The 25,619-nt window shown below is 58.2% G+C and overlaps 2 protein-coding genes across 3 annotated transcripts; one reads left to right on the forward strand and one right to left on the reverse strand.

Moving 5' to 3' along the window:
• Nucleotides 1–750: 750 nt before the first annotated feature.
• Nucleotides 751–7,033, reverse strand: LURAP1 (leucine rich adaptor protein 1). The gene is made up of 2 exons (XM_087733781.1): nucleotides 6,796–7,033; nucleotides 751–3,492 (listed from the first exon to the last, which is right to left on the reverse strand). Exons 1-2 carry the CDS (start codon nucleotides 6,994–6,996, stop codon nucleotides 2,803–2,805), a joined length of 891 nt encoding a protein of 296 aa, XP_087589907.1. The 5' UTR covers nucleotides 6,997–7,033; the 3' UTR covers nucleotides 751–2,802.
• Nucleotides 7,034–7,233: 200 nt separating this feature from the next.
• On the forward strand, nucleotides 7,234–24,107 carry POMGNT1 (protein O-linked mannose N-acetylglucosaminyltransferase 1 (beta 1,2-)). Of its 2 annotated transcripts, XM_087733518.1 has the most exons (22): nucleotides 7,234–7,362; nucleotides 8,415–8,609; nucleotides 11,739–11,847; nucleotides 12,250–12,365; nucleotides 12,667–12,732; nucleotides 13,172–13,285; nucleotides 13,964–14,081; nucleotides 14,376–14,474; nucleotides 14,997–15,124; nucleotides 15,726–15,796; nucleotides 16,098–16,173; nucleotides 17,637–17,720; nucleotides 17,877–17,918; nucleotides 18,116–18,174; nucleotides 18,736–18,808; nucleotides 19,111–19,239; nucleotides 19,568–19,693; nucleotides 19,849–19,913; nucleotides 20,304–20,348; nucleotides 20,527–20,662; nucleotides 21,171–21,280; nucleotides 21,570–24,107. In XM_087733518.1, the coding sequence occupies exons 2-22, from the start codon at nucleotides 8,499–8,501 to the stop codon at nucleotides 21,670–21,672; spliced, it is 1,980 nt and encodes a 659-aa protein (XP_087589644.1). In that variant the 5' UTR covers nucleotides 7,234–7,362; nucleotides 8,415–8,498; the 3' UTR covers nucleotides 21,673–24,107. The 2 variants fall into 2 exon arrangements, with proteins under 2 accessions (XP_087589644.1, XP_087589645.1); XM_087733519.1 differs by lacking the exon at nucleotides 21,570–24,107 and having other exon boundaries at nucleotides 21,135–21,270.
• The last annotated feature ends 1,512 nt before the right edge of the window (nucleotides 24,108–25,619 follow it).

The raw sequence follows: 25,619 nt of genomic DNA on the forward strand, positions 1-25,619 counted from the left end.
TTTTATTTTTTACCTCAGCCCAGCAGAAAATGGGGAAATCCTGCAGAGTCCTGCTGGCTCCAGCATCCATCTCTCCATCTGCAAAAGCTCACGGTTTCAAAGCCAATGAGCCAGAACGGATGCTGAGGCCGGGATGGCAGGACTGGATAAGTGGCTTGCGTTTGCTTTGGAAAGGCTGATGTTTGCATGAGCACCAGCTCCAGTGGTTTTAAAGGGACCCACCCAGGAGCAAATCCCAACAGCCTGAAATCAGAACTGTGGCTGCTCCCACCCAGGGCTGGGCTGGAGAAGTCTCTGCCCTATACCCAGAGCCCCCTGCACGTCCTAGGTGGAGGGGGGAGAACAAGGGAAGCAAATGGAGACTCCAGCACAGCTAACGGGGCTGGCAAACACCTAGAAAGATCTTCCATGGAAATTTGGGGCAAGAAGGGCAAAGCTGCCATCTGTAGCTAGAGACATAGTTCAGCCGAGCTCAATATGCCCCATCTCCCAGAGATCCGGTCTCACCAGCTTCTTCGCTCCTGGCAGATGTGCTCAGGTACCCAGCTGCTTCAGGAAGTGTGATTTTAAGTGTCACCACCCTGATGTGACAAGGGACAGATCCCCAGGCATGTGGTCTGTGCCTGTTTCACGACTGGGGGCTAAACCTGCCCTGCCTGCAGAGCTGCTGGTGGCTCCAGGACGTTTCAGACTGGAGCCTCTCCCTTTCCCCTAGAAACCCCGTAAGCTCAGCAAAGCACTGACAGCGTGGCCTGGGAGAAACACTACCATTTATTAAGCCAGCTATTTTTTGTTGAGAATGATTTTAACAGCACTGGAGGACTTACCCCGTCTCCCCCAGGGACCCTCAGCTGATTCATTGCATGCAGGGCTAGAAGGAAAGTGGGGGACAGCTGGCCTTGGGGGACATGGTGGCTCAGCCGCAGAGCTACACAGCGAGCCACAAGCTGCTTGCAGGCGACAGCAAGCCAAGCACGGCTGCTCCAGGGCAGGCAGATGGGATGCTCGCATAGGGCAGCCTGGTCCCAGTTTGCTGGGATTCACCCAAGTCCTTGGCAGGTGCCGTCTCTGGGAATTTTGGATGTTGTCCAGCTCTCTGTGTCCATCCAGGGAAGCCCTGAGGATCTGTGGGGGAAAGGGAGGGTGCTCGGGGACCTCGGCACAGGGGGCAGTTTCCATTGAAGGTGCTGCTTCAGAGACACAAAGCTGAACCGTTCGTACACCCGACCGCCGCCTTAACCACAGCGAGCTCACATCTCGCATCTAGAAATAGTCACAGCCAGGTCTTCCCTCTCTCTTGGCTTCCCATTGACTTCAGATGTTGTCTCCACTCCCACCACCCCAGCAAGGACAGAGCCCAGCTGTGACCCACACAGGCAGAGGAATGACAGCACTGCAGCGAAAGCAAAGCTGTCGCAGCACTCGGCCAGGGACAGGCACACCTGCAGGTTGGGAAGCTGGGACCCTCCAGGCTTGTCCACGTATGTGGAAAAGCCCCTCTCCTTGAAGCAGGGGGCTGTGGGATGCCCAGGTCCTTCCCTGCATCGTCTGGTGAAGGGAGCAGGTCCTGCCCAAGCTTGCACACAGCTCCAGCTGCAAGCCATGCTCTACAAGCCAGCCAGGGGCGAGGGGTGTGCTGGGAGGCATGGTGGGTGGGCAGTAAAAGGCACAGGCAGAAGCCAAGGCTAAAAGGACAGGGAAGATGATGTCTCCAGGGCAGGGTCACTGCAAATCCACCCTGGCTGAGAAGCCTCATGTTTCTGGTGGCTGGCAGGGAGCAGAGACCTGGCACCATTCATCACACAGATGGAGAATCCCAGCCATCACCCCCATCACACTGCATCAGGGGAAAGCACGAGACTTTCTGAGTCTGAGCCCCGCAAGCTCTGCCAGGCTGCCCATACGCTGACACGTCCCGGGGTTTCTGCAGGACCTGGTCCCAAGGTGGGAGACAGTCCAGAAACAAACTGGGAGAACGGGGTGTCCATCTCCCACCCAGTGTTTTGCCCTTCTCACGTAATCACATCAGGAAGGGAAGCCTGCACCGTCATCCTTCCTCTGCAGGGCATGGACAAAGGCTCCGCAGCCCAAGAGGAGCAGCTACAGTGACCGCCCTGATCACACTTCACAGAGGCTTTTAAACCAGGCAGGGCCTCACCCGCCAGGAAGGGGATTTTAGCATCCACCATGTGCTGCGGCCAAACCCCCAGTGCCCCAGGTCAGCTCTACCCTGGATGGACACTGGCCTTAAAGACGATGATGGAAATGAGCACATCCAACAGGGATGACCTGCTGATGGTCCTGCCCCGCACCTCGCACCTCGCATGCTGGTGCCACCAAGCTGTGGATGCATGGGAGCATCTCCTGTCCTCCCTGGGTAGCTGGTTTGGGGGAAGGGTCCCCAGTTTTTGCCAGATGAGACTGAGGATTAGAGGGCAGAGGTGGAGTCAGAGAGAGGTGCCAGGAGTCCTGCTGTCCCAGGTTTCCCCACCAACCCTTCCCCGCCACCGACATCAAGGACAACAGAGGAGTGATCAGCCACCTGCAAGCACCACCCCAGAGCAAAGGATTAAATTTACAGAGATCCACCTCATCCTACCTCTCACAGAAATTCGCCATGGGGCGGGCACCCCGTCCCTTAGGGCTGCATCACCAAACACTGACGGGGGGGTCAGAGGAACAGTGCAACACCACCAAGCCAGCCTGTCCCCCCCTCTCCAGCCACTCCAACTCTCCCAAGCAGAGACAAGTGAAGCGGAGCAGGCAGATGGGAGAGCTGGACTGGGAAGGCGAAGCCACAGGCTACAAGAACGTCACATCGTCCTGAGACTGGAGCCAGCGCCAGTGGGCATCGTACTCCAGGTGCAGTTTGCTGTTGAGTTTGCAGTTCTCAAAGTCATCCTCGGCTTTCCGAGCCTTCCCACCCAGGTTCCCCTTCCCCAGCCTCTCCCCGGCCCCCGACGGCAATTTGGTGTTTCTGCCTGGTTCCAGAGAGGAGGGCTGCTGGCCCAAATACCCGTTGGTCACCTGGGGTTCCTTAGCAAACCGGTGATCCTGGGGCAGCCCAGGTGGGGAGAGGTCCACGTGGGGCCACTCGTGCTCCGCTTTGCCCTTCTCTTGCTTTGCAAGACCCCTCTCAGGGTCGATCCTGACCCAATCCTGCTCTGCCCTGACCAGGGCTCTGCCCGGCACAGATGCGGCAGCGGTTTCAGCGGTGTTTTGAGAATACTCATCCATGTCATCAGCTAATGTGTCCAGGTAGCTACCAACGGAGATGCTGTCCAGCCTGTCGTTGGGGTCCTGCAGGCTGTCCCAGCTGCCCCGCCGCGAGGCCGCCTGGCTCTCCACCAGGCTGTACTGGCTGCTGGTCAGGCTGCTGCAGCGGCTGGTCAGCGTGCTCCTCTCCTCCAGCAGCCACTTCACCGCCTCGATGCCCTCGTTCACCACCACCAGCTGCTGTAGGATCTTCACGTCGACCGCTCGTAGGTAGGCCTGGCAGGGAGACAGAGAGTGTGGGGTTTTTGAGGGGACCAAGGTGACCCCAGTGGCCAAGGGCCCCGAGTCCCAGCCCACCCCGGCAGAGGTGCCACTGTGGTGGCTGCAGGTCTCCCAAGCTGCTTGATGAACAGAACGGCATGGGGGAGGATCCTGCAGGGAACCAACCCTGTCCAAGACCTGGGGACACAACCATTGGGGACCAACGACTTATGGCACCCACTGGCCACCAACCCCCTTGGGGAAATAAATCCAGGGTACTTATGTCACTGTCTCCTATGGGATAGGCAAGGAACTGGAGGCACTGGGTGCAGATCTGAGCCCAGAGCGTCCCCCAAGCCCTGGGAGGCAGCTGGGACCAGGCAGGAATATGCTGGGGCATTGCTCAGGGCAAGGGTCTGGCTGGACTGCCAGCACCTCCCTGGGCTGTTTCGGCCGGGCCCCTTCATGCATTTACTTCTCCCCTTCTAGGGTCTGATCCAAGCCTGGTGACAACATGACATGACAGGATTTGGAGCCTGAGATCCAAATCACTCCCAAAATGGGGAAGGATGGTGGAGGGGGACAGGGCTTGCAGATCACAGCGCTTGCCTCGCCGATTCCTGCCCCTCCGAGCCCGGGGAAAGCTCTTTGCAAAACTTCAGTTGCTGCAGAAACATCTGTTTTCCTAACGGAAAGCCCCGCGTGCCAAGACATTCCTGTCTGTGTGATACTGGCCGCCGAGAGCCACTGGATTTCCCCTGCGCAGGACGAAAATATTTTGCCAGGAAAGGGAATAAGGCGGCAGTGGGGGGAGAGGGAGAGAAACCCATTGCAGGACAGGTACAGGCAGCCTGGGAGCTGCGGATGCCCATGGACTCATTCACTAACACGTTCTGTCCCCAGCAGCAGCAAGCTGTGATGGAAATCCACGCGGTCCCCCGGGATCATTTCTAAGCACAGCGCCTGGTCCCCAGCATCCGGTGCCCTCAGAGTCACCCGCCCGCCCACGGGTGACCCAATGGTCTCTCAAGACCCCCGACTCCGGTCCCACAGTGAGTGCAGCAACAAAAGCATCCCAGGAAGGAGCCTGGGAAAACTCCAGCCAGGGTTTCAGCACGTGATGCCTCAGTCCAGAGGACACAGAAAAAAAAGGGGCAAAGATTTGTAGAGACCCGACACCAACCGCCCATGCCCTCTCCACGCTCCTCAAGCTGGATTTGAATAAAAAATAGCAGCTATGTGCCCGGATTGGGGCAGGAGCCAGCTTCAAAGTGCAGAAACTTCCTTTCTAGGCAAGTTATTTCAAAAACTGCCTACAATGGACTTTTCTGCACGCACTGCTAAAGCATCTGGCCTTGGCAGGGAGAAGGCACGGGAGGAGGAAGGCTGAGAAGCCCTGACGGGGGGGGTCCCCTTTTTTCTCTGCCACAAGAGCCTGTGGCTGTCAGAGATGCAAGGGGAGCCACCCCGAGAGCGGAGGGTGGGAAAACGTTCCTCGCTTTCCACATTGTTTGCTGGAAAGAGTCAGCCGTTGATTTGCTGCTATTTCAGGCCAGCCTGCCCACTCCCGTTGCACCCGGAGAAACCCCCTCTCCAGTAAGGCAAGGTTAGTGTGGGAGGAGACCAAGGTCCAGCTGCTTCCTATACTCTCTATATTCCTCCAGATGCAGTGGCGAGTACACCACACCAACCCCATACCCATCCCAAAGCCCGCCCGGTGCTTCCCACATGGTACCCGCTGGCATCCGGACCCAGGGCAGCAGCAGCACCTGGAGGGGAAGAAGGCGACCGCGGTCCTGAGCGTGTGGCAGAGGGTGGAGGAGATCCGCCTGGATCCCTGCTCTGGGATGTGACACCCTGCACTGCTCTGTGCCTCAGTTTCCCCATGTGCATCCTGCAATGCTGTCCTCCCCTACATCCACAAATGTCCCCCGCTCTTTCAAAGGGGACCCCAGGGGCCAGCAGAGCTGGGGGGACAGCCGCGCTCCTCCCCATGCTCTCCAGGGGCTGGCAGAGGCAGGGAGAGCATCCCCCCGGGGGGATATGGTCCTGGTCCCCTCCCCAGCGCATGGGAAACCTGCAGGCACCATCTCCCTTTGAGACATCTAGCCCCATCCTCCTCGGACTGGGAGGTGAGAGTGGGAATTTGCTGTCTTCTCCTCCCACCGCCCCCTCCCAGGCCAGCTTCTCCTCTGATCACTGGGTCTGCTCGTCTCTGCTGCTGGGAGGGGAATTTTGGTTCCTGTTCATGGGGATGGGGAGATGGGGGCAGGGGGGGCCGTGCTGCGTTTTGGGCACCCGGGTGCCATTCTCAGGCTAATGACCTGGGTGCGAGGTGTCCCCACTTCTTCACCAGCGAGCGAGAAGAGCCAGGGCAGAGAAAGGAAAAGCCTTTCTGAGCCGAGGTTAATAACGCACGGCCAAAGCCAGGCCTTGCAGACCGTGGGCTGAGCCTGCCTGCACCTGGGCAGGGCAAACACCATGGCTGCTTCCTCCTCCTCCTCCTCCTCCGAGCAACCCAGGGCCTGCAGACCTTTCTCCTCCGGTCAGAGTGCAGCCTGGAAGCCAGCACGGAGGGAAGATGAAAGCCGAGGGAGGATGAAAGCTTTTACGCCGATGGGCAATATTGAACCGGCCAAAGCATGGGTGCGAAGGGCTCAGGCTGGGTGGGTCCCCAGCCCCGTGGGTGGCAGGCAGGGATGCGGGCGTGTTTAGCCTGTTTCCCTATGGAAACGATGCTCATTCCCTCCCGCTCGAGTGTGTGTGTGTGCGTGGGAGAGTCCCTTCCCCCAGCAGCACTTGAACCCATTGCCCAATCTCGCCACGTTTCCCAGAGGCGCAGGCATCGCCGGTATTTGCTCCCTCCACGAAGAGAGGGAGGCGAGGAAGCTGCCACCGGCACTCCCACGGTCCCCAGGAAAGGCTGCCACCGGAGCAGCCCAACCCTTTGCTAGCCACTGGAGAAGCCCCAGCAGGAAGCGAACCCCGGGAAACCTCCCGGCGATGCTTGTGCCTTGTCACCCAGAGGGTGACAGCCGTGGCGGGGGACGGGCGCGCAGGGCCGGACCCTCCGCCGTGCCCTTGGCGAAGGTCCCTGCCCTAAATCCTGATCCCCGGGACACCCCAGTCCCCGCCGGAGCCAGGGCCCCGGGGGCGCGGGGGGCGAGGGGGGCAGGACGGAGGTGGGACCCCGCGGGGGGGGATGCTGCGTGGGCCGGGGGGCAGCGGAAGGCTGGGGGGGGGTCCCCCAAAATGCAGGCAGAGCGCAGGCAGCTACCGGGGGGCGGCCGGCGGCGCCCCCGGTGCCGCGGGACTCACCAGCTCGAGGCGGAGCGCCCGCAGGCGGTCGGCGAGCGGCGGGCGGGCGCCGCGGGCCGGTGCCGGCGGTGCCGGCGGTGCCGGCGGTGCGGAGGCGGCGTCGGCCCGCAGCCCCCGCAGCAGCCCGGCGGGTGGCCGCCGTCCCACCTTGCTGGCCAGCTCCCGCAGGTCGGCGGGCAGCGCCTCCCCGCCGCCCTCCATGCGGGTGGGGCGACGGCGCCGCGCGGGGCGGCGGCCGCGCTGTCACCCCGGCCCGAGCCCCGGCCCCGCCCCTCCGCCGGCCCCGCCCCGGCCCCGCCCGCCCCGCCCCGCCCCCGGCTCCCGGCTCCCGGCCGCGCACCAGCGAGGTCCGCCGGGGAGCGCAGAGCGGCGCTGGGGGGGGGGCGGGGCCGGCGCTGGCTCCGCCCCCGCGGCGTCTCTGCGGCGCCGGAAGCGGGGCGGCCCCGCTGGCGCTGACGGCTCACGGGGCGGCGGCGGCAGCGCCGGGCCCTGCCCTGCCCGGCCCGGCCCCAGCCCGAGCCCGCCCCAGCCCTCGCCGAGCCCCGCCTCAGCCTCCCCGCGCGGACCGTGAGTAGCGCGGCCGGCACTCCCCCTCCGGGCCGCTCCGGCCGACTCCCGCCCACCCCCCGCCCCGAGCTCTCCGCGGTCTCGAAGCGCCTGGGCCTCCCCCCTCGCCGCTGCTCCGGCAGGGCCGCCGCTCCTTGCCACCGCCGTCCTTGGACGCGTGATTCTCCCCTCGCCCCGCCCGGAGCGCCTGGGTCCCCTTCGCCACCCCTCCTCGGAGTCCTGGGCCCCCCGACCCCCCGAGTGCCTGGTTCCCTCCGCGATACCCGCCTGCGGCATCGCCGGGGCCCTTCCCCGAAGGGCTCCGGGTCCCCCGGTCCTCCTCTCCACCCCCGGGCGGCTGCTGTGCGGTCCCTGCCCTGTAATTGGTGCTTCCCTGTCCTGCCTGGCTCTGCTGCGGGGGAGGCCTGTGCTCCAGCCAGGCCCCTGGCTCCACTGGGCCTCCGCATCCCACCCCAGGCCCAGCAGGTTGCGTGGGGAGCCTGGCCTCACCTGGGCACAGCCTCTCTGCCCCGGGGGGCCGGGAGCTCCAGCAGGGCTATGGCCCACCTGTGGTCCCCATGTCTAGGCTAGCTAGCTGCGTCCCCACTAGTGGGGATGGTGTTGCTTCACAGCCCTGCTGCTACGAGTGGGGAGGGTGCCTCTCCCCACCAGGGACCCCGCAGGCCGATATGGCCAGTGACGGCACCTCCATAACGCCTGCCCGTCTGGGGCCTATCACCAGCTCACGGCTTTTGGCCACTTTTCTTTTCCAGAGGGTGGGAGTGGGCCCACCACACTGCACCAGCCTCGCTAAGGTGTTGGCTTGGAGCAGAGGTTCTCACTGGCCCATGGGTTCAAGGGCTTCCCATCACCCTGCTTACAGTCCTCCAGCAAAGCCTGGCCTCCTGGATTGCTGGCTGGGGGTGGTGGCAGGCAGGGAGGCTCCATGGGGCTTCTGCTTGTGGTATATGAGTGCCACTCATGGCCACTGCTTGTGCCAGGCTCTGTCTTTGCTGGGGAGAGGGTTTGAAGGCACTCGCCTCCCTCACCCCGCGCCCGTCCCATCCTGGCAGGGAGCCCCGATGGACACGAGAGCGGAGCAGAGCGCGTCCTGACCCCTGCCTCACGCAGCTGCCTTTGTGCCGGCCCTCGTGACTATGGACGAGTGGAAACCCAACCCTGCCATCAAGCCCCACAAGAAGCGGAGCTGGTACCTTGCCTGGAAGTACAAGCTGATGAACCAGCGCGCGCTGCGGAAGCTGTGCCAGGTGAGTCACCCGCAGGCCTGTGGTGGATTAGGGAGGATAATCTATAGGGTTTACGAGCTTATGGAGCAGCTGCATGGGCGGAGGTGGGTCTGCTGGCAGTCCTGGGTGACCTAACGTGCTGGGGAAGCATAACGTGTCCCCCTAAAAGCTACCTCCAGTGGCTTTGCCCTCATGCGTGGAAGGGTCTGCCATGTCTAGCAGCTCCTTCCAGCTGTAAATGGACCTGTTGGGTGGCTATGGCAGGAGATACAATTATCCAGGCATCCTTGGGAGGCTTTCAGCTAGAAACCTGACCGATTAGTCCCCTCCTGGTTCCAGACCCATGCCGAGTGTAGCAGGGCTCTGCCTGCAGTGGGAAACCATCCCTGCCCCATTTGGTTTGCAAACCAAGCCTGGTATAATACACAACAGGTGGACAGAGAAAATAGGGCTGGGTAATGGCATCTTATGCCTCAGAGGCAGCTGGTGTCTGGGAAAGCCACAGGCTTGGTCGCTTGTGCTGTAGAATGGCTAATCCTCAGCGGAGCCAGTGTCCTGGGGGGTGTCTGGGGGCGTAAGGACAGGGAGGGTTTGGCCCCCCGTGCAGAAAAGGGGCTGTTCCTGAGATGAGCAGAGCTCAGTGAAATCTGGCAGTTGGTTTCTGTGGGAGGGAGCAGGGGAGGGTTTTGTGTGTGCCTGCGAGGATGAAGGCTCGCAGGGCTGCCTGGGGAAGGAGACTGCTCAGTCTTGCATCTTGCCCTGGGGTACATGGGGCTTGGGAACGGGCCTGGTCATTCAGGCGGGCGTTGCTCATCACACTGGGGGCAACAGGCTAGAGCCTGTCTGCTGTCATCTGTCCTTCATGGCACTGCTGTGGCTTAAAACACAGATGAAAACTGGGCTTAAAATATGTCAACCAGAGCTGCAGGTATGGAGTAGCATAGAGCAGCTGGGCCTCTATCAGCAGCTCTGGCTGAGCCAGCCTTGCTAGACCTGACTGCTGGTCTTCCTTGGTGCTGCCTTGTTCACTCTCATCACTGGGGCTGCTCCCCCATGTCTCCAGTACTGACCAGGGTGGAAGGCCTCGGCAGGTTAGTAAGGTGGCCTTGCTGCTGGCCGCGAGGCACAGCCTGCCCCTTGCCACAAGCCCAAGGCTCTGTTCTTGCCTAATTAAAAGCTTTCTCTGCACAGATCCCAAAAGGTGCTCATACTCCTGCATCGACAGGAAATCACCAAGCCAAGATGCAATAGTGACGCTTATATTATCATGTGGTCTTACTGCTAGTTGCCCATCTTCCTCTGTTACTTCTCGAACCCGTTTGGCTGCTTGGCAGAGACAGCAGCAACTCGTAGCTTTGAGGCAGTAGCTGGCCGGGTAGGACAGGGATCCTTTTAGTGCCTCTCACCAAGGGCAGGCCTGTGTGTGATCTCAACCCCATACCAGACCTCAGAGAATCGAGGGTCCTAGAGCTGAAAAAGGCACCGATTTTTAGGAAGAAAGCTGTTGGGGGGTTGAGGGGCGAGGGAAGAGTCTCAGAATCACCCAAGACCTGTCTCAGCATCCTCTTTTGGGGGGACCAGGCTATCAGTAGCCTCCACCAAACTCTTCCCTCCTCTCCCTTGGTTGCTGTGACATCTCCATGCTGAGTCTTGGGATGCTCCGGGGAGGTTAGTAGGACCCTGAGCTTGCGTGGCTGAAACGGGAAACCATCTGGTACATCCAAAGCATGGCTGGGCCAAGGGGACAGAGCTTTTGGGCCATGGGATGCATCTGTCAGCAGCACACAGCAGTCAGATTTGGGCCTCTGTGGTGGCTCTGCTGTGAGCTGGACGGACCCTCATGGCATGGAGGCTGGTAGTGGAGCCCTGCAGTGGTGTTAGCTTTGGGGGTAATAGCTGCTCAGGGCTTGGCTTTGTGTCTTAAATCCAACGACAAAGCCTTCCCTCACTGCGTGACTGTCCAGGGCAGCTTTTGGGCTTCCTGCTAGAGCTGTTCCTCAGCCCTGGGGCAGGGCTGTAGCTACCAGGCAGGGACTTTGTCCATGTGCAGAGCCCCACAGCCACCACATGCTGCTGTCACCTTTCCACCATGAAGAAGCACATGGGCCCTGGGTTACAAAGCTCCCTGCGTCAAATAAAGACAAATTGCTTCAGCTGCAGTCTTGTGTTTCAGTCCTGCATCCCAGGCCAGCATTGCAGCTCTAAGACCATCCTCTTGGCCGTGGTCAGGTGTGCTTTTGCAGCTTACACCTGCAGGTGGGTTATTTCCCAACATGGGATGTTTGTGGTCCAAGTCTTCTGTGTGACTCTGTCTCAGAAAAGGCCCCTTTTAGCGTGGAGTAGTTTCTGCTTTACGCTGGGTCCAAATGCCAGGAAAAAGACTGAAATTGAGGAAGAGAGGAGCAAGATGCATTTAACTGAATACAGGTGCTTGTAGAAATGCTGTAGTCTTTTCTCCCTTCTCTTAGTCTAAGAGCAAGGCCATGGGCAATGGTGATGCTCACATCGGGGGTTCCCATGGACTCCTCCATAGCCCCTGGATCTTCCCATAGCCCTCTGTCAGCATCCATGCAGGTTGCCTTGAAGTGTGCTGCAGTCAGTAAGGCTGCAGGCTGTTCTCTGCAGCCTGTGGTACAGTGCGGTTTCCTGAAGTCAGACCTGGGCTTCTACCCTTTGCCTTGCTGCAGTCGCACAGCATCTTCTCTCCCTCTGAATACCCTGAATACGTCCTCTGGTTGCAGAGGGAGAGACGAGAACGGTGATGCTGCAGGAGAGGCAGAAGTTAAGGTTACCGTGGGAGCTGTAACTCTGAATTGCCAAACTCTTTTCATGCAGAGACCCTCAACCTTGATGCAGTATTTTAGCAGGAATCTGCTCGCAGATCTGCAAGCAGGGATATGTTGGAAGTGGGTTAATTCTCACATATCGGGAAGTCAGCGCGCTCCGGCTGATGAAAGCGCTGCACCCTAAAACTCAGTCATCTGTATTTCTTTCTCTTTGCCTTCCCCCAGAAGAAAGCTGGGGAAAGAACAGATGCTTATGATTCCTTGCAGGATTTCCTTGGGGCGCCCTGCAGCCTTTGCCAAGGAGGTGGCCTGATCTTGGGGTTGTTACTTACAAGTTGCTAATGCAAAGCATCCTGCCTTGCAGACGGGTGCTGTCCTCTTCCTGCTTGTGACTGTAATTGTGAACATCAAGCTGATCTTGGACACCAGGAAAGCTGCTTATGAGGAGGAAGAGGAGTCTGCACAGGACTACGGTGAGGGGCAGCATCTTGCTTTTCTTTGCAAGCAAGGAAACTGGAGGGAGGGAAGGAATTTCTTTAAGTCAGGGCAAATTTGTGACCAGCTACAGCACAAAAGACAGGTCTGTGCATGTGGGTTTAACAAAAATGAATAGAAAAGGCTGTTCCCATTCCTGGTCTGTCTACTCAAGGCGTCAGCATGTTTGGCTGCAGAGGTCTGTGTGGGGATAGCTGGGGCCAGACCTGTTGCCATTTTGGATTTCCCTTACCTGCCATCTCTGTAGATTCTGACCAATGGCTTGTTGGGCTGGGATACCTGGTGGGCATGACCTTCTGGAGGCTTGGCTGGGATAGCATCAACCAGGGACAAGCCAGAGGTGCCTTGGCTGGTTGAGACTGGGCATTTCTCCCCTGTAGATGACGAGATGCTGAATGTGGAGGTCCCTAGGCACCCTGTCAGCAACAAGAAGGTCTTGGATGTTGAGGTGTACTCCAGCCGGTCGAAGGTCTATGTGGCTGTGGATGGGACAACAGTAAGTGACGGGGGCTGGCTGTCCCTGTGAGCAGAGGATGGGTGGAGCTGAACGGGTGAAGCCTCAAGCAGCGGGTGGTGAGAGCACTTCGGTGGCTGGCAAGAAGTGGATCGCCCTCCTGCCTACAGGACTGTGGAGGTGTTGTCCCATGTTGTCTTCTACTCTTGCATCCATAACTGCCATGAGCAAAGCCAGATGTCATAGGAGAGAGACTTGCCCCTTATTTGGGGGCTCTGCTGTGCTGAACAGGCAGGGAATAAGAGGTCTTGGCGTGTGGTTCTCATCGCTTCTCCACTTGCAGGTTCTGGAAGATGAGGCTCGGGAGCAGGGAAGAGGGATCCACGTCATCGTCTTAAATCAGGCTACGGTAAAGCATCCCTGTGTGTCTGCATTTGTCTTTCTTACTGGGCGGTGTTCGTCCTTGCTCTTTAACTGTTGGGTGCATGAGGCAAAGGGCAGCCAGGAGAGAAGTCCCCAAATGTTTATTTGCTTGTAGTTTCCAGAGCATGGCATGGTCTCCTAGAGGGTCCCTGCAGTGTTTCTTTTGTGCTTGCCTAGCTGTCCTTGGGGAGCAGGCAGGAGAGGAGTTGTGAGGTTGGGTAATGCTGTCCCATGGACCTCAATGCACTTCATGTCGTGCGTGAAGGCCCAAGGGCTGAATTTGCCTGGGGACTAACTCCCTGGCATACCAGAAAAGTAACTCATCATGTTGTTCAGGGACTGAGGCTTCCAGGTCAGATTTCCATAATTCTACGTGTCCTGGCTGTATAGCATTTAAGAGGCATCTGACGTTTGAATACCAACAGGGTCATGTGATGGCCAAGAGGGTCTTTGACACCTATTCTCCCCATGAAGATGAAGCCATGGTACTTTTCCTCAACATGGTTGCCCGGGGCCGAATCCTGATCTTCACCATTAAGGTATGTGACCTTAGAATCAAAAGAAAGAGTCGCCTCGAGTCAGGACGCCCTAAAGTTTGTCTGGGTGGTTGCCTTCTGAATGTCATCAGGCATTCCCAGGGCTAAATGTCACATCCCCACTGGGCTACGCCTCCCTGGCTGGATCGCCTCCCTTGTCCTCTTGCTCCCCCTTGTTACTACAGATACTGCTGTGTGCCCAGCAAGGCAGGAGAGCAAAAAGCAAATGTGCCGGAGCCTGCAGCAATAAACAAGAGGTTAGGTGGAGAATGGACATGAGGAAATATAAGGATGTGGTGGGACCCTTCTGGGTCCCAGTTCCAGGCTTTAGAGGGGACACTGTGGACTGTATTGGCTCTGGGCTACTGTGTGAGCAGCACTGTGTTTCTTCAAGGTTTTGGGTTTAGCTGTGTGAAGTGTTGCTGAACACGTGGCCCTGCTTGAGAACAATTTGGTCTTGAGGAAACAGGAGTCTGTGACTCCTCTGACCTCCCTGTGGGTAATGGTGAAGCCAACGACAGGTCTAGTGGCACAGAGACCATAGGAACCTGCTCTTGAAGGTGTCTGGCTCAGCTGATTCAAGGGTAGGAGTGAGCGCTGTACCTCTTTGGTATTGACAGGAGACTTTCCTTGTCTACATCGGGAGCCAGACCTCAGCTGCAGGGTTGTGTTTTGTTCCAGGATGAAGGCTCCTTTCACCTCAAGGACACAGCCAAGAATGTCCTGAAAAGCCTGGGAAGCCAAGTTGCACCATTCCTGAGCTGGAGAGACATGTGGACATTTGTGGGGAAGAAGGGAGGTGAGTCTAGCACAGGCCAGGAGAGGGTTCATGGCCCCTTTTTTGGGGGAGAAGTCAGGTGAAGACAAACCCAGCCCATCTCCAACACACTGTATGAGCAGGGAACAAGCCAGAGAGAGCAGGCAACTCTGTTCCTCGGGGTGAGGGAGGGGATGGAGCCAGAGCATGTCCCTTCAGCAGCTCGCCAGAGGCCAGTGGGGAAACAGTGCCAAGCTGCCACCCTGAGCCTACAGCGCCTTGACACAGTGGGGATGGGCCCTTCCAGACAGTCCTGACCCTGTGTCCCTGCTCCAGGGGAAGTATATGGCGAGAAGCACGCCAAGTCGCCCGCCCTCTCAACGTGGGGTGACCCTGTACTGCTGAAGACTGAAGTTCATCTGACATCTGTGGAAGGTAGGAAGTAAGACCCGCTCTGCGGTGCTGGGTATCTCTGGGACATGTCTGCCTGCTGGTCTTGGTGTTTTTGAGTCAAAGCTGTGGGTCTGTTGGCAACATCCCAGGATGGATTTAAGGCTGTTTGAGATGGGGATGGTAACTGTTAAAATAGGGCCAGCTTCCCTTCTTCCTGCTTCCATGGCAGTTCCAGGCAAGGTTGTTGAGAGAGGTGAGGATGGGCAAGTGGGGATGTGGTCTGGCCATTTGTCACCTCTCCAAACCAGACCTGGTCCAGTCTTTTCTGGCTGTTGGCCTTGAACATGGCCCACTGCTGCTCAGAGAGGCCATATGGTGGGGATGGCTTCTGAATGGCTCCTGTGGTTATATGTGGCATCCAGAAGTGTTGCTTGTTCATAGTAATAAGGACTGGCTTGGTGATCACTGAGCCCAGGGAGAGCTGTCCATGTGGCAGTGCAGCCTGGAGCACACAAGGTGAGGCCGTGGGGATGAGCAGTCTTTTTTTCTCCTTGGTGCCTCCAGATGCTGAGTGCCATTGGCCTGACACAGAGTTGAACCGCCGCCGGAAGAGGTTCTGCAGCAAAGTAGAAGGTTATGGCAGTGTCTGCAGCTGCAAAGACCCCACGCCTATTGAGTTCAACCCCGATCCTGTGAGTGCAGGAGCAGAGTATTCAGGGAAGGCTCTAGGAGGGAGGGCTGGGCTGGACCAGGTGTGTTTGCAGCTCAGGTGCAGAGCCCTGTCATTAAACTCCAGCTGAGTGGTGAAAACTGCCTCTGGGCAAGCTCTTAACCCCAGCAAAGGTAAGGTGAATATCTGTGGTCAGATCATGCTGGGGAAGGAGAGTTCCCTTGCCCTCTGTCTGCCCTGAGCTGCCAGGTTACCATGGCTCTAGAGACATGAGTGTAAGCAGCAGAGCCTGTACATTTGGAGACGGAGCAGTTATCATGGCCTTTGGGCTGTCCTTGGCACAGTGCTGAAGGGTTTGGACAAAGGTCTCCGGGTGGATGCAAGTTGGAATTTGGGAGCTGGGTCTGAGGTGGGGTGAAAGGGGAAAGCTGGCAGGGTCTCCAGCAGTGCTGCATGGAGTCCATGTGGTCCTGAGCCAAGGGGTAGGACTATGCAGCTCTGCTGTTTAACAGCAGGGCTGATCCCTACCCGTTGGATCCTGCTCTCTGTGGCACAGAATCATAGAATCATTTAGGTTGGCATGGCCTCTCCCAGCCCCACTCACACACATTTTTCTCTCCCAGCTCAAGGACAATAAAGTCTTCGATGTGCCTGTAGCTGTTATTGCAGGGAACCGCCCCAACTACCTGTACAGGTAAGCACTTCCAGGGGACATGGCTTCTCTGCTGTGTGCCACAAGACCAGACCTGGCCCAGGCCCTCCCCTTCATCCTGCTGGCAGGATCCAGCCTCCTCCTGGGGTTGCATGAGCAACGTGGGCAGACCTGCTTGGACAGATCCCAGGGTCCTTGGCCATGGGAAAGGGAAGAGCCCAAGGGCAGTAGGCCCTGTTCCCTTACCACATACCCTTCCCCCACCCCAAGGGATCCATACACCTCTGCTGAGCAGCCTGAGCCCGCTGCGGCTGTGTGCTCAGGCCCCTCAATCTCTCCCTAGGATGCTGCGCTCCTTGCTGTCGGCTCAGGGCGTCAATCCACAGATGATCACAGTCTTCATCGATGGGTACTACGAGGTGAGAGTGCTCCCAGAGGTCCCTGTAGCCAGGTCCTTGGTCCCCCAGCTGAGAGTATGTGGTGCTGGCCCAGTCCTTGGTGGGCAGCAGGCTGTAAGCCCCTTCACCCTTCCTCCTGAGATGGGTCACACTGCTCCTCACCTGCTCCTATGCTGTCAGTCAGCTTAGCCAAGCCATGCGTGCAAGGTAAAGCTGCCTTGGCCTCTCCCAAAGCCCAAATTTTACATCCCTGTGTCCGAAAGAGACTGGTGTGCAGGAATGAGGTGGTCAGGCTGGGCTCTACCCATCCCCCTTTCTTGTTTGATGAGTATTGCCAGCCTGGGTGTAACACCACCTGTCCAGCTCCCTTGCATGAAGCAGAGTGAACCAGTCCAGCTGTGCTTCTCCAGCTCCACTCTCAGTAAGAGGTGAAGAGACCCAAAACGATCTGTTTTCACAAGACTCATGAAAGCTGTGGCCAGGTAGAGGAGAGCTGGTCCTTTAGAGGGCAAAGACCTTCCCATCAGCAAAACCTTATAAAGCCCTAGAAGATCCCACTGCAAGCCCTGGCTCTCTGGCAGTGGGATGTGCTTTGGGACAGGCCTTTGGCATCCTAGTAGGTCTCAGGAGCTTTCTAGCCCTCATCTCTGCAGCAGCACATGAGCTGTTGTCTGGTTGCCTTGTGATGGAGGTGGGAAGGGAACAGGCTCATTCCCTTGCAGGCCTCTCCCACCACTACCAGGTTGTGGGGCTGGGGGAGCTGGTTTGTTTATGCAGGCTCTTACTGCAGCACATCAGAGTGGTTAAAGATAGCAGCATCCATTGCCATGGCAACTGGAGTGGCATCCCTCAGCTATGAGGGGGCAGCCTGGATGCTCCTTGTGCTGCCATGGTGGATACCAGGGAAAGGGGGAACAGCTGGTGCAATGGGAGCTCTTTCTCTCTTTTGTGGCTAGGAGGTGGGATGGACAGTAAGGGGATGGAGAAGGCCTTGGTGGGGCCGCCTTGGGGCAGAGATATGTCAGCCTGAATGTGGGTTACTTCTGACCCCAGCGTGGATGTGCTTGGTCAGAGAGGTCTCTTGGCAACTGTGAGAGAAAATGAAGTCGATTGTGGTCTCAACATTAAGCAGCTGCTGGGTGTTCCTGGCTATACTTGTTTTCTTTCTGCACTGTCCACGGGCAACTGGGGATTTGGGCTTCTCAGATATTCTTGGATACAACTTTGGATCTACAAACTAGCAGGGCTAACAGAAACTTATGGCAATACTTAAGGGCTGAAGGGCCAAGAGGGTTTGGCAAGTTCCTTGCTGTGGGGTCTACACCACAGCATTATTTTGAGCCTCACTTGCCTCCAAGAGGACAGCCACATGCAGGGGAACCCACAGTTATTCTTGTTGTCCCAGGGAGCTTGACACTGTCAGAGGGTGGGGAGAATGTATCCAGACCCACACATTTGATGAGCTTTGTACCTTTCCATTGCAGGAGCCGATGGATGTCGTGGAGCTGTTTGGCCTCTCAGGAATCCAGCATACTCCCATCAGCATTAAAAATGCCAGAGTTTCCCAGGTGAGAGACCTTTCCCAAGTCCTGGAAGAGTTATTTCCTGGGACCTGGGATAGCATTCAAGGGAGGCAGGCTTAGCCTCACATCTGTGCCAAGCTACCCCTCCCTGTGGTCCAGGGGTTGATGCTAACCCAGGCAACAATCTGCCTTTTCTTGTAGCACTACAAAGCCAGTCTGACTGCAACCTTCAACCTGTTCCCGGTGAGTGAGACCTCTGCCTGCACCCTGTCTAGCTGCTCGCCTGTGGTAGCAAGACAGCGCAGGGTTTCCCTGGGAGAGTGGCATGTATGACCCCCACCTCATGGGAGCTGCTATTGCTCCTGTGGGGCAGGGGATGCTGCTTAGTGTCTCTGCTCTGTCCTGGTCCTATCCTTCTGACATCTTTCCTTGCCCTACAGGATGCTAAATTTGCCGTGGTTCTGGAGGAAGACCTTGACATTTCTGTTGACTTCTTCAGGTAAAGCTGTGGGTCCCTGAGCTCCTGTTTGGGTGGGGCATTTCCTAGAAGCTCCCTGGCTGCTCAGGTGAGGCCAGATCCCTGCCATGCGGTAGCTCACTTTACCTGAGGCTGAACAGTCCCCAGGCAACAGCCATAACTGAGCTCTGCCTGCAGAGAGTCTTGAGTCCACTGTCCTGGCACTCAATGCACTCAACTTTGAGGTCTGGGATCTCTTCCTGGTTTGCTTTCTGGGAACACTGATCCATTCTGTACACACACGGTTAGAACTGCCCCGTGGCAAGAGGACAGGGCCAGCATCTACCAGGGCTCCAGTTCTTTCATAAGGAGGAGGGACTTTGAGGGAGCAGGAGACAATATTGTCCCCTCCCCATGGTGAGATGCAGCTTAGCTTGTTTGGGTGCTCCTCCCCTGATCTCACACCAACATCGGCCATCTCAGCCCAAGAGATGGGTTAGACAGTCCCAGCAGTTGGCAGTGGCTTGTCGCTTTGTGGAAAATTTGCCTTGGTTTGCCTGGGGGAAGGATGTTTGACCAGGGACTGGACAACTCTTTCCTCAGCTTTCTGAGCCAGTCAATACACCTTTTGGAGGAGGACGAGAGCCTGTACTGCATCTCGGCTTGGAATGACCAGGTGGGTCAGGGAGGACAGTGGAGTAGGGACACCTCTGCCCTGTGTTGTTCCCATGTCAGGCTGGGGTCCAAGTTCTGTCTGTAAAGCGGGGTGTCCCCCCACCTTCACCCTAGGTGGGTCTGTCTCCTCAGCTCTGAACTGTTCAGAAGTGCCCCTGCAAATCACCATCCTGTCCCTGCCATGCGCTTCCCAGTGGCTGTCCCCGGCTCCCCATGCTGGGAGTCTCAATGGAGCAAGATGCCTTCTATTTTGGCAGGGTAGGGGTTCATTCAGGGTGCTGAATGCTCCCCTTAACGTCACAGGGCTATGAGCACACAGCTGAGGACCCCTCGCTCCTGTACCGCGTGGAGACCATGCCAGGCCTAGGCTGGGTGCTCCGGAAGAGCCTGTACAAGGATGAGCTGGAGCCAAAGTGGCCAACCCCTGAGAAGGTGAGTACCCTAGTGGGACCCTGTCTTCTGCACCCCCATCTCTGCCCATCGGCAGTCCCTGATCATCACCCAGTCCGTGTGGGTACAGCTCTTGGAGGGGCCTTGGCTCTCCCTGAGCTTCCACTGGGAAGCATGCCCAAGCAGAATGGATTTGGGACATACAGTAACTTGAGAACCACATAACCAGCCACAGAGCTGGCTGGAACAGCCCAGGCAGGCTGGGGCCAAAGGGGCTAGAGGTGGTGGGCAGCCAGAAAGGTCCCTGAATGGCCACACTACCAAATGATGTCCCCAAACTTGAGTGTGAGTGGCAGTTTCCCGTCCCCAGCTCTGGGACTGGGACATGTGGATGCGGATGCCCGAGCAGCGGAAGGGCCGGGAGTGCATCATCCCTGACATCTCGCGCTCCTACCACTTCGGCATCGTGGGACTCAACATGAACGGCTATTTTCACGTGAGTGACCTCCCTCAGCCCCCACGCCCCATCGGGGTGCTGAGCTCTGACTCAGCCACCTTTCCAGGTAGTGGGGATGCTTGAGGTGACCTCCAGGTGCTGCTGACTCATGGCTGAATCTCGTTTTCCTTCCCTTCTGTCTCTCTTCCTCCCAGGAAGCCTATTTCAAGAAGCACAAGTTCAACACAGTTCCGAATGTCCAGCTTAAAAATGTGGAGAGGTGAGTGCTGGTCAGAATGAGATTTGGATGAAACAGTTGCTTGACCCTGACCCTTGTCCCCTTGTGCTGGGGGGCATCTCCCTTCCCTCTGGAACAACAGCCATAACCTCCAGCCCCAGCACACTGGCCTCCGCTGGGGAGTCCTTGCAGTGGTTTTTGTGAGGTTGGGTTCAGCTACCCTGTGCTCCTGGTGGGCATGTTGAAGAGTCACGTGTTTGGTGCCACATCCTTCAGGATAAGTGGCAGTCCTTGCTCTCCATTCATTGGCTGCCAACCTGCCTTTTTCTATTACAAGGGGGCAGTCTTAAGTTTGGATCATCGTGGGATGATCCCTGCTTATCAAACTGTCTGGCTCTGCCCTGATCTCTGTGCTCTCTCCTCCTCCAACAGCTTGAGGAAGGATGCCTACGAGACTGAAATTCATCGGCTCCTGGGGTAAGTGCCTGCAGGGAGGCTGGGAGACGGTGAGGATCACTGGGTGAACCAAGCAGGACAGAAGAAAGGGTGGAGGTGGCCCTGGCAGCTCCAGTCACCACTTGCCTCTCTGAAGTACCCTGCAGTGGGAACAGGGAGAAGGTGAGGTCCCCGCTCACTCCCTGTTCTGTTTCCACAGTGAGGCTGAGGTCTTGGACCACAGTAAGAACCCCTGTGAGGACTCCTTTGTGCCTGACACTGAGGGCAGGGTCTACGTCATGTTCATCAGGATGGAGCAGGAAGCAGATTTCACCACCTGGACTCAGCTTGCCAAGGTGAGGCCCCTGACATGGCCCATCCTCACCCCTGCACTATCTCAGCATTGCTGGGAAACATCTGGCTGTTGTTCCTGGGTTTGTCTGTGGCCTTGAGTGCAGCTCAGCAAATGCATTCTTGCTGCCCTTGGGTGGTATTTAAGCTTTTGGTGTTTGCAGAAGGCACTGGGTCACCCAGGGCAGATGCTTGGCTCAGTGGAGATAAGCCTTATGATCTCCCTGTGTGGGACCCCAGGGTCTGAGCTTGTCTGGGTGATTCCATCACTTGCATGGAGGTGATGGTCAAACCCCCTGTCCTGAGGCAGGGACGGGAATGGGATCCCCCTCTTCTCTCACTGATGGTAGCTGGAGGGGTGCTGTCCTGTGCTGCCCTGATCAAGGTGCTGTTGCCTCTCTGCTGTGGCTTGGTGAGGGGCAGAGATGGTGGCTTTTCCCTCACCAGGGGACGCCTGGCCCTGATGTCTTTCCCCAGGCTCTGATGCCTCTTCCTTCCTCCCCGCCATCCTAGTGCCTCCACATCTGGGACCTGGACGTCCGTGGGAACCACAAGGGGCTGTGGCGGCTCTTCCGCAAGAAGAACCACTTCCTTGTGGTGGGGGTCCCTGCCTCCCCCTACTCGTGAGTATCGGCGGCACAGCAACCTGGGTAATCCAACCCCCGATCCTCATGGCGCTGTCCCCTGCCCAGGGCACTGCATCATCCACTTCTGTCCCAGCCCAGTCCTGGGGCATACCACTCCTCTTCTGAACCATTGTGGTGGGAGGGGGGACAGGATATGTGCCCAGGGCTGGAAGATGTCCCGGTGGGAAGGTGATCGTACCAGGGAGGCAGGCAGGGCTGTTGGGAGTTGGGTTCCTGAGGGAGACCACCACCCCTACCTGCTCCCATCCAGCCTCCTCACCTGCAGGTCCAAGAAGCCCTCGTCAGTGACACCGATCTACATGGAGCCCCCTGCCAAGGAGGAGGGGGCGGTGGCAGTGCCAGCAGTTGCTGCAGCAGAGCAGACATGAGACTGGCAGCTGGGAAGCAAGGGGGACCGGGAGAAGACGGAGACCTCCACAGTGCAGAGACAAAGTTGGCAGCAGCTCTCAGAGGCTGGTGACCGAACACAGACTCCCATTTCAGGCTGCAAAATGAGACCTCGGGCTCCTTCCAGCCCCCTGTTGTGGTCTCCCTCTCCCTCGCACGGGACAGGGTCCTTCCCATCCCAGGAACTTTTTTTTTTTTTTTTTTTTAACACAGACCCTTTACTAACGCTACTTCTGTTGCCCCCTGGCTGGGCAAGGTTGGAGGAAGGAGGTGCTCAACTGAGGGCTAGAGGGGGGGCCTCAAGAAACACCTCTGCTTTCCTTTTTGGCCCTGGAGTCCTGAGAAGGCAGCATGCTCATGTGCAAGTGCTGCAGCCTACCAGCTGGGTGTTATTTATTAACTCTTGCCTGGCTGGCTCCGTGCCCAGTGGTGAACATGGTGGTGAAGAGGGGATCTTCCAGCATCTCTTCTATCTCCTGCACAATGGAGGCACCTTGAAGACTGTATGCTGGGTTGGACATCTCCCTGCATGCCGGCTTCGCTTCTTGGGCTGCAGCGACTGGTGCAGCCCAGTTCATAGGCAAAAGGGAATGCTGAAGAGGAGCTGACTTGCTGCGGACACGTAGGGGACACCCTATACCCAGCACGAGAGAGGTCAGGTGCCCCTTTCCTTTCCCTGCCCTTCTGGCAGCTGGAGATGACTGTAGATGGAAGTGGACCAGGCTGTGTGCTGCGGCTCAGATTGTCCTCACCCACCTTCTCTGTGGGGAGCAGCCCTGCATCCCGAGTCCTGGGAGAGGGGGTGAAAGTGCCTTGCAGAGTGAGATGGGAGCAGCAAGCGGGCATACCCCCGGCTGCAGGGACAGGATGGACCAGGGTCCTCTGGAGTGAGAGATGCTGCGCTCTGGTGTGGTCCTTGCCTGTGGTACTGTACCCTGTCTTTCCCTCCTTCCTGGCCAGGTACCCGCAGCTCTTGCTGAAAACAGAGGGGATTTGTCCTCCTGAATCCCCACCCTTACCGTGGTACGTTGCTAGCAGGGAAGCTGTGAGCTGAGCCAGGATGGGCAGCCTGGCTCTCCTGCTGTGGTACACCCCTCATGGAGAGGAAGGGGGTCCCTGTCCCCCCTCCTGTGCCTTAGGAAGGACCCCAGGGACCCCTCCCACCCCCAGCCATTTGGTACTAATGTCCGTTGCCCCCCCGCCTGGGGGCAGTCCTGGTCCCCTTGCTCAGTGCACCTCCCTGTTTCATTCATGCAGCGAGAGATCAGTTCTCTGCCCAGGTCCCCCAGCCTTGAGCAGGGATGCTATGCTCTGGCTTGCCCTTGGGAGGAGGATTTGCTGCTCAGCCATTTCCCTGTGGTCGCAGGAGCTCTTCCCCTTCATTTTCTCACTGTGAACTGAGCATCGGGGTCTACACTACACTAACTTATTTATTTATTGCTTGTGGGAAGGGGAGGATAGCAGGAAAGCAGCGTGGAGAGCTGGCAGCCCCCAGCCTACATGGGAGCAGCCGTGGGAGCTTTGTCCCTTGTCCCCCTGGCTCCATCCCCTGTTCCCCTCCTTTCTCCCTTGCCCAGTGTAGGAATGAATAGTTGTGAACCTGGGAAATCTGCTCCTCTTTGGCCAAAATGAGTCCTGTGTGGACACAGAGCAGCTCTAGCGTGGTCGCAGGGACTCTGACCCTTGTGGTCCTTTACACACCCTGTCCCAGGAGCAGGGACAGCACGGACCCAGAAGGGAAACAAGAGGGTGCAGGGTGGCACCTTTGAGACTGTGGTACCGGGCATGGGTTCAACCCTGCCCTCCTCTGCCACCCCCAGCACTGCCCTTTGCTGAGACTCTGCTCTGGCAGCCAGTGGGCAGGTGGCCTCTGCACTGGTCCTTGGGGGTAAAGCAGTTCCTTTCAGCTCAATGAGAAAGGGATTCAGCTTCTTCCCTGGGGAAAGCTGCTCTCCCCCTACCCTGCTGTGGAAAAACTTACACAACTCTCCACTGTGATGCCCTTTCCTTGGCATCTCTGTTCCCAAGGCCCTGTTTCCCTTCTCCCTGAAACTAAATGCGCCCCCTTTACCTCCTTCTCTGGCAGGGCTTAGGCTTGCCTTCTTCCTAGCTCCTCCTTGGGCTGGGGAAGGTGGTCCTATGGCTAGGGAATGGCTAAAGACGAGTTCCCCTCTCTGCTGCCTGCCCGGCAGTGACCAAGGGGCTGTGGCTCCCTGCTCTCAGCAAGAGCAGGACTTGACTGGTGGGCTTCAAGCTCCCTCCTCTCCACACACCGCGATGGGCCTGCTGGATGCTGTTCTCCAACCCTCCCCGTTCCTCCCGTGGCAGCCATGGTAGGGCTGGGTGCGTGCGCATCCCCAGGGCTTGCCGCTCTCTGAATCGGATTATTTTTTCAAGAGTAAACATTGCAAAGCTATTGAGCCTCATGTGTTTCGTGGCTAGCCTCGTGCATGACCGAGGGCTGGGGTCCCCAGCTCTGGCCACCTGCCTGGAAAGGACAGACCCCTGACTTCTGTGGTGTCTCTGTCCTGTGCACTGCAGGGCTAGCTGTGGGCTAACAGTGGCCCTGGGCCCTTGCCCTGTGGTTCCCATGCCAGCAGAGGTCCTCCATGCTGTGCCGTGCCATGCGGTGCCGGAGCGGCTGGTGCAGGTTGGTGAGCTGTTTCCTCCTCGAGCTTTATCACATTTATCTTCAGTTCAGTTCAACCGACGGAAACTCTGACCAGCTGCTTGGGGAACTTTTGCTTGGCATAACCAGGCCCTGTGCTCCCCCGGGCGCCTCCAGCTGCCGTCCTCTGAGAAGTACAGACCTGTGGCCCTCTGCTCCCAGCTTGGTGTCCCCTTGGGGGTCAGCAGGGTGAAGTGGCTCCTTGTCCTGGGGTGGGGAGCAGCGAGCCCCAGCGCTTGCACCCTGCCATCCGGCAGTCTGAGCCCCACAGGGCTGGGCTGCATTTCGGGCCTCTCTGGGGGATTTGGGTTTCTTTCCTTTGAGGGAAATGGGGTCCTGGAATAAGGACTGCCTGCCCAAGGTTACAACAGAAGGAAGGGACATCGTAGGTGGAGGGGATCAGGCCCCTGCCATCAACCAGCCACAACGGGAGCTGAGACCTGACAATTCATGTTGTGCCACAGCAGGGCCACCCCCCCCCCCCCCGCCCCCCGCCACTGCTCCTGAGCAGTTCAGCCCCTGCCTGGTTGTGGCCGGGCATGGCAAAGCAAAGGCAGGGGCTGCAGGAGGGACCTCCAGCAAACCCACCTCTGCAGCACAGCAGCCTTCGCTCCTCCCCACGGGGGTGGGTGCAGGCAGGGGTGAAGCAAAGCCAAGCAAGGAGCCGGCTTGGACCTGCAGTGAGAAAAAATAGCCGCAGAGCCTCCGAGCCAGGCCCATGTGGGTGCCTTTTGCAGGAGGCCCAAGAGACCTCTCCAAATTTCTGCTCCCATGGGGCAGGGAGCTCTGAGAGGGCTGGAGGTACACCCATTTCTGGGCCAGAGACTACAGGACCCAAACGAAACTGCGACAGGAGGGTGTTGGCCACCGGCACGGACTGGTCATGACCTGCATCCCGTACCAGCTGCCTCCTGCTCCCCTGCCCACTCCCTGCAGCCAGGCTGGGCTTCTTCCTTGGTGACTCCCACCCTCTCCCTGGGCCAGGCACAGCTTTTGGGGGGCACCCCCTTGCCAGAGGCTTTTCCCCCAGCTCCAGGATCTTTGTTTGGCAGTGCCAGAGGAGGATCTCACCTTCTGGCAGCCTCCCCATCCGCATCCGCCTCCCATCGAGGCCAAACCCTGCGGCGCTGAGCCCCTGCCAGGGCACCGTGGGCGAAGGAAGGAACTGGCCGCTGGGACTGATGCCTGTGAGCAGAGCCCCGCAAGGTGATGTGGGCTCAGGTTTGAGACCCGCCACATCTTGCCCACCTCGAGGGACTG

Source organism: Nipponia nippon, unplaced genomic scaffold (genome assembly GCF_047370975.1).
Source record: "Nipponia nippon isolate SJK-2023a ecotype South Korea unplaced genomic scaffold, ASM4737097v1 scaffold_5, whole genome shotgun sequence".
NCBI classification, from domain to species: Eukaryota; Metazoa; Chordata; class Aves; order Pelecaniformes; family Threskiornithidae; genus Nipponia; species Nipponia nippon.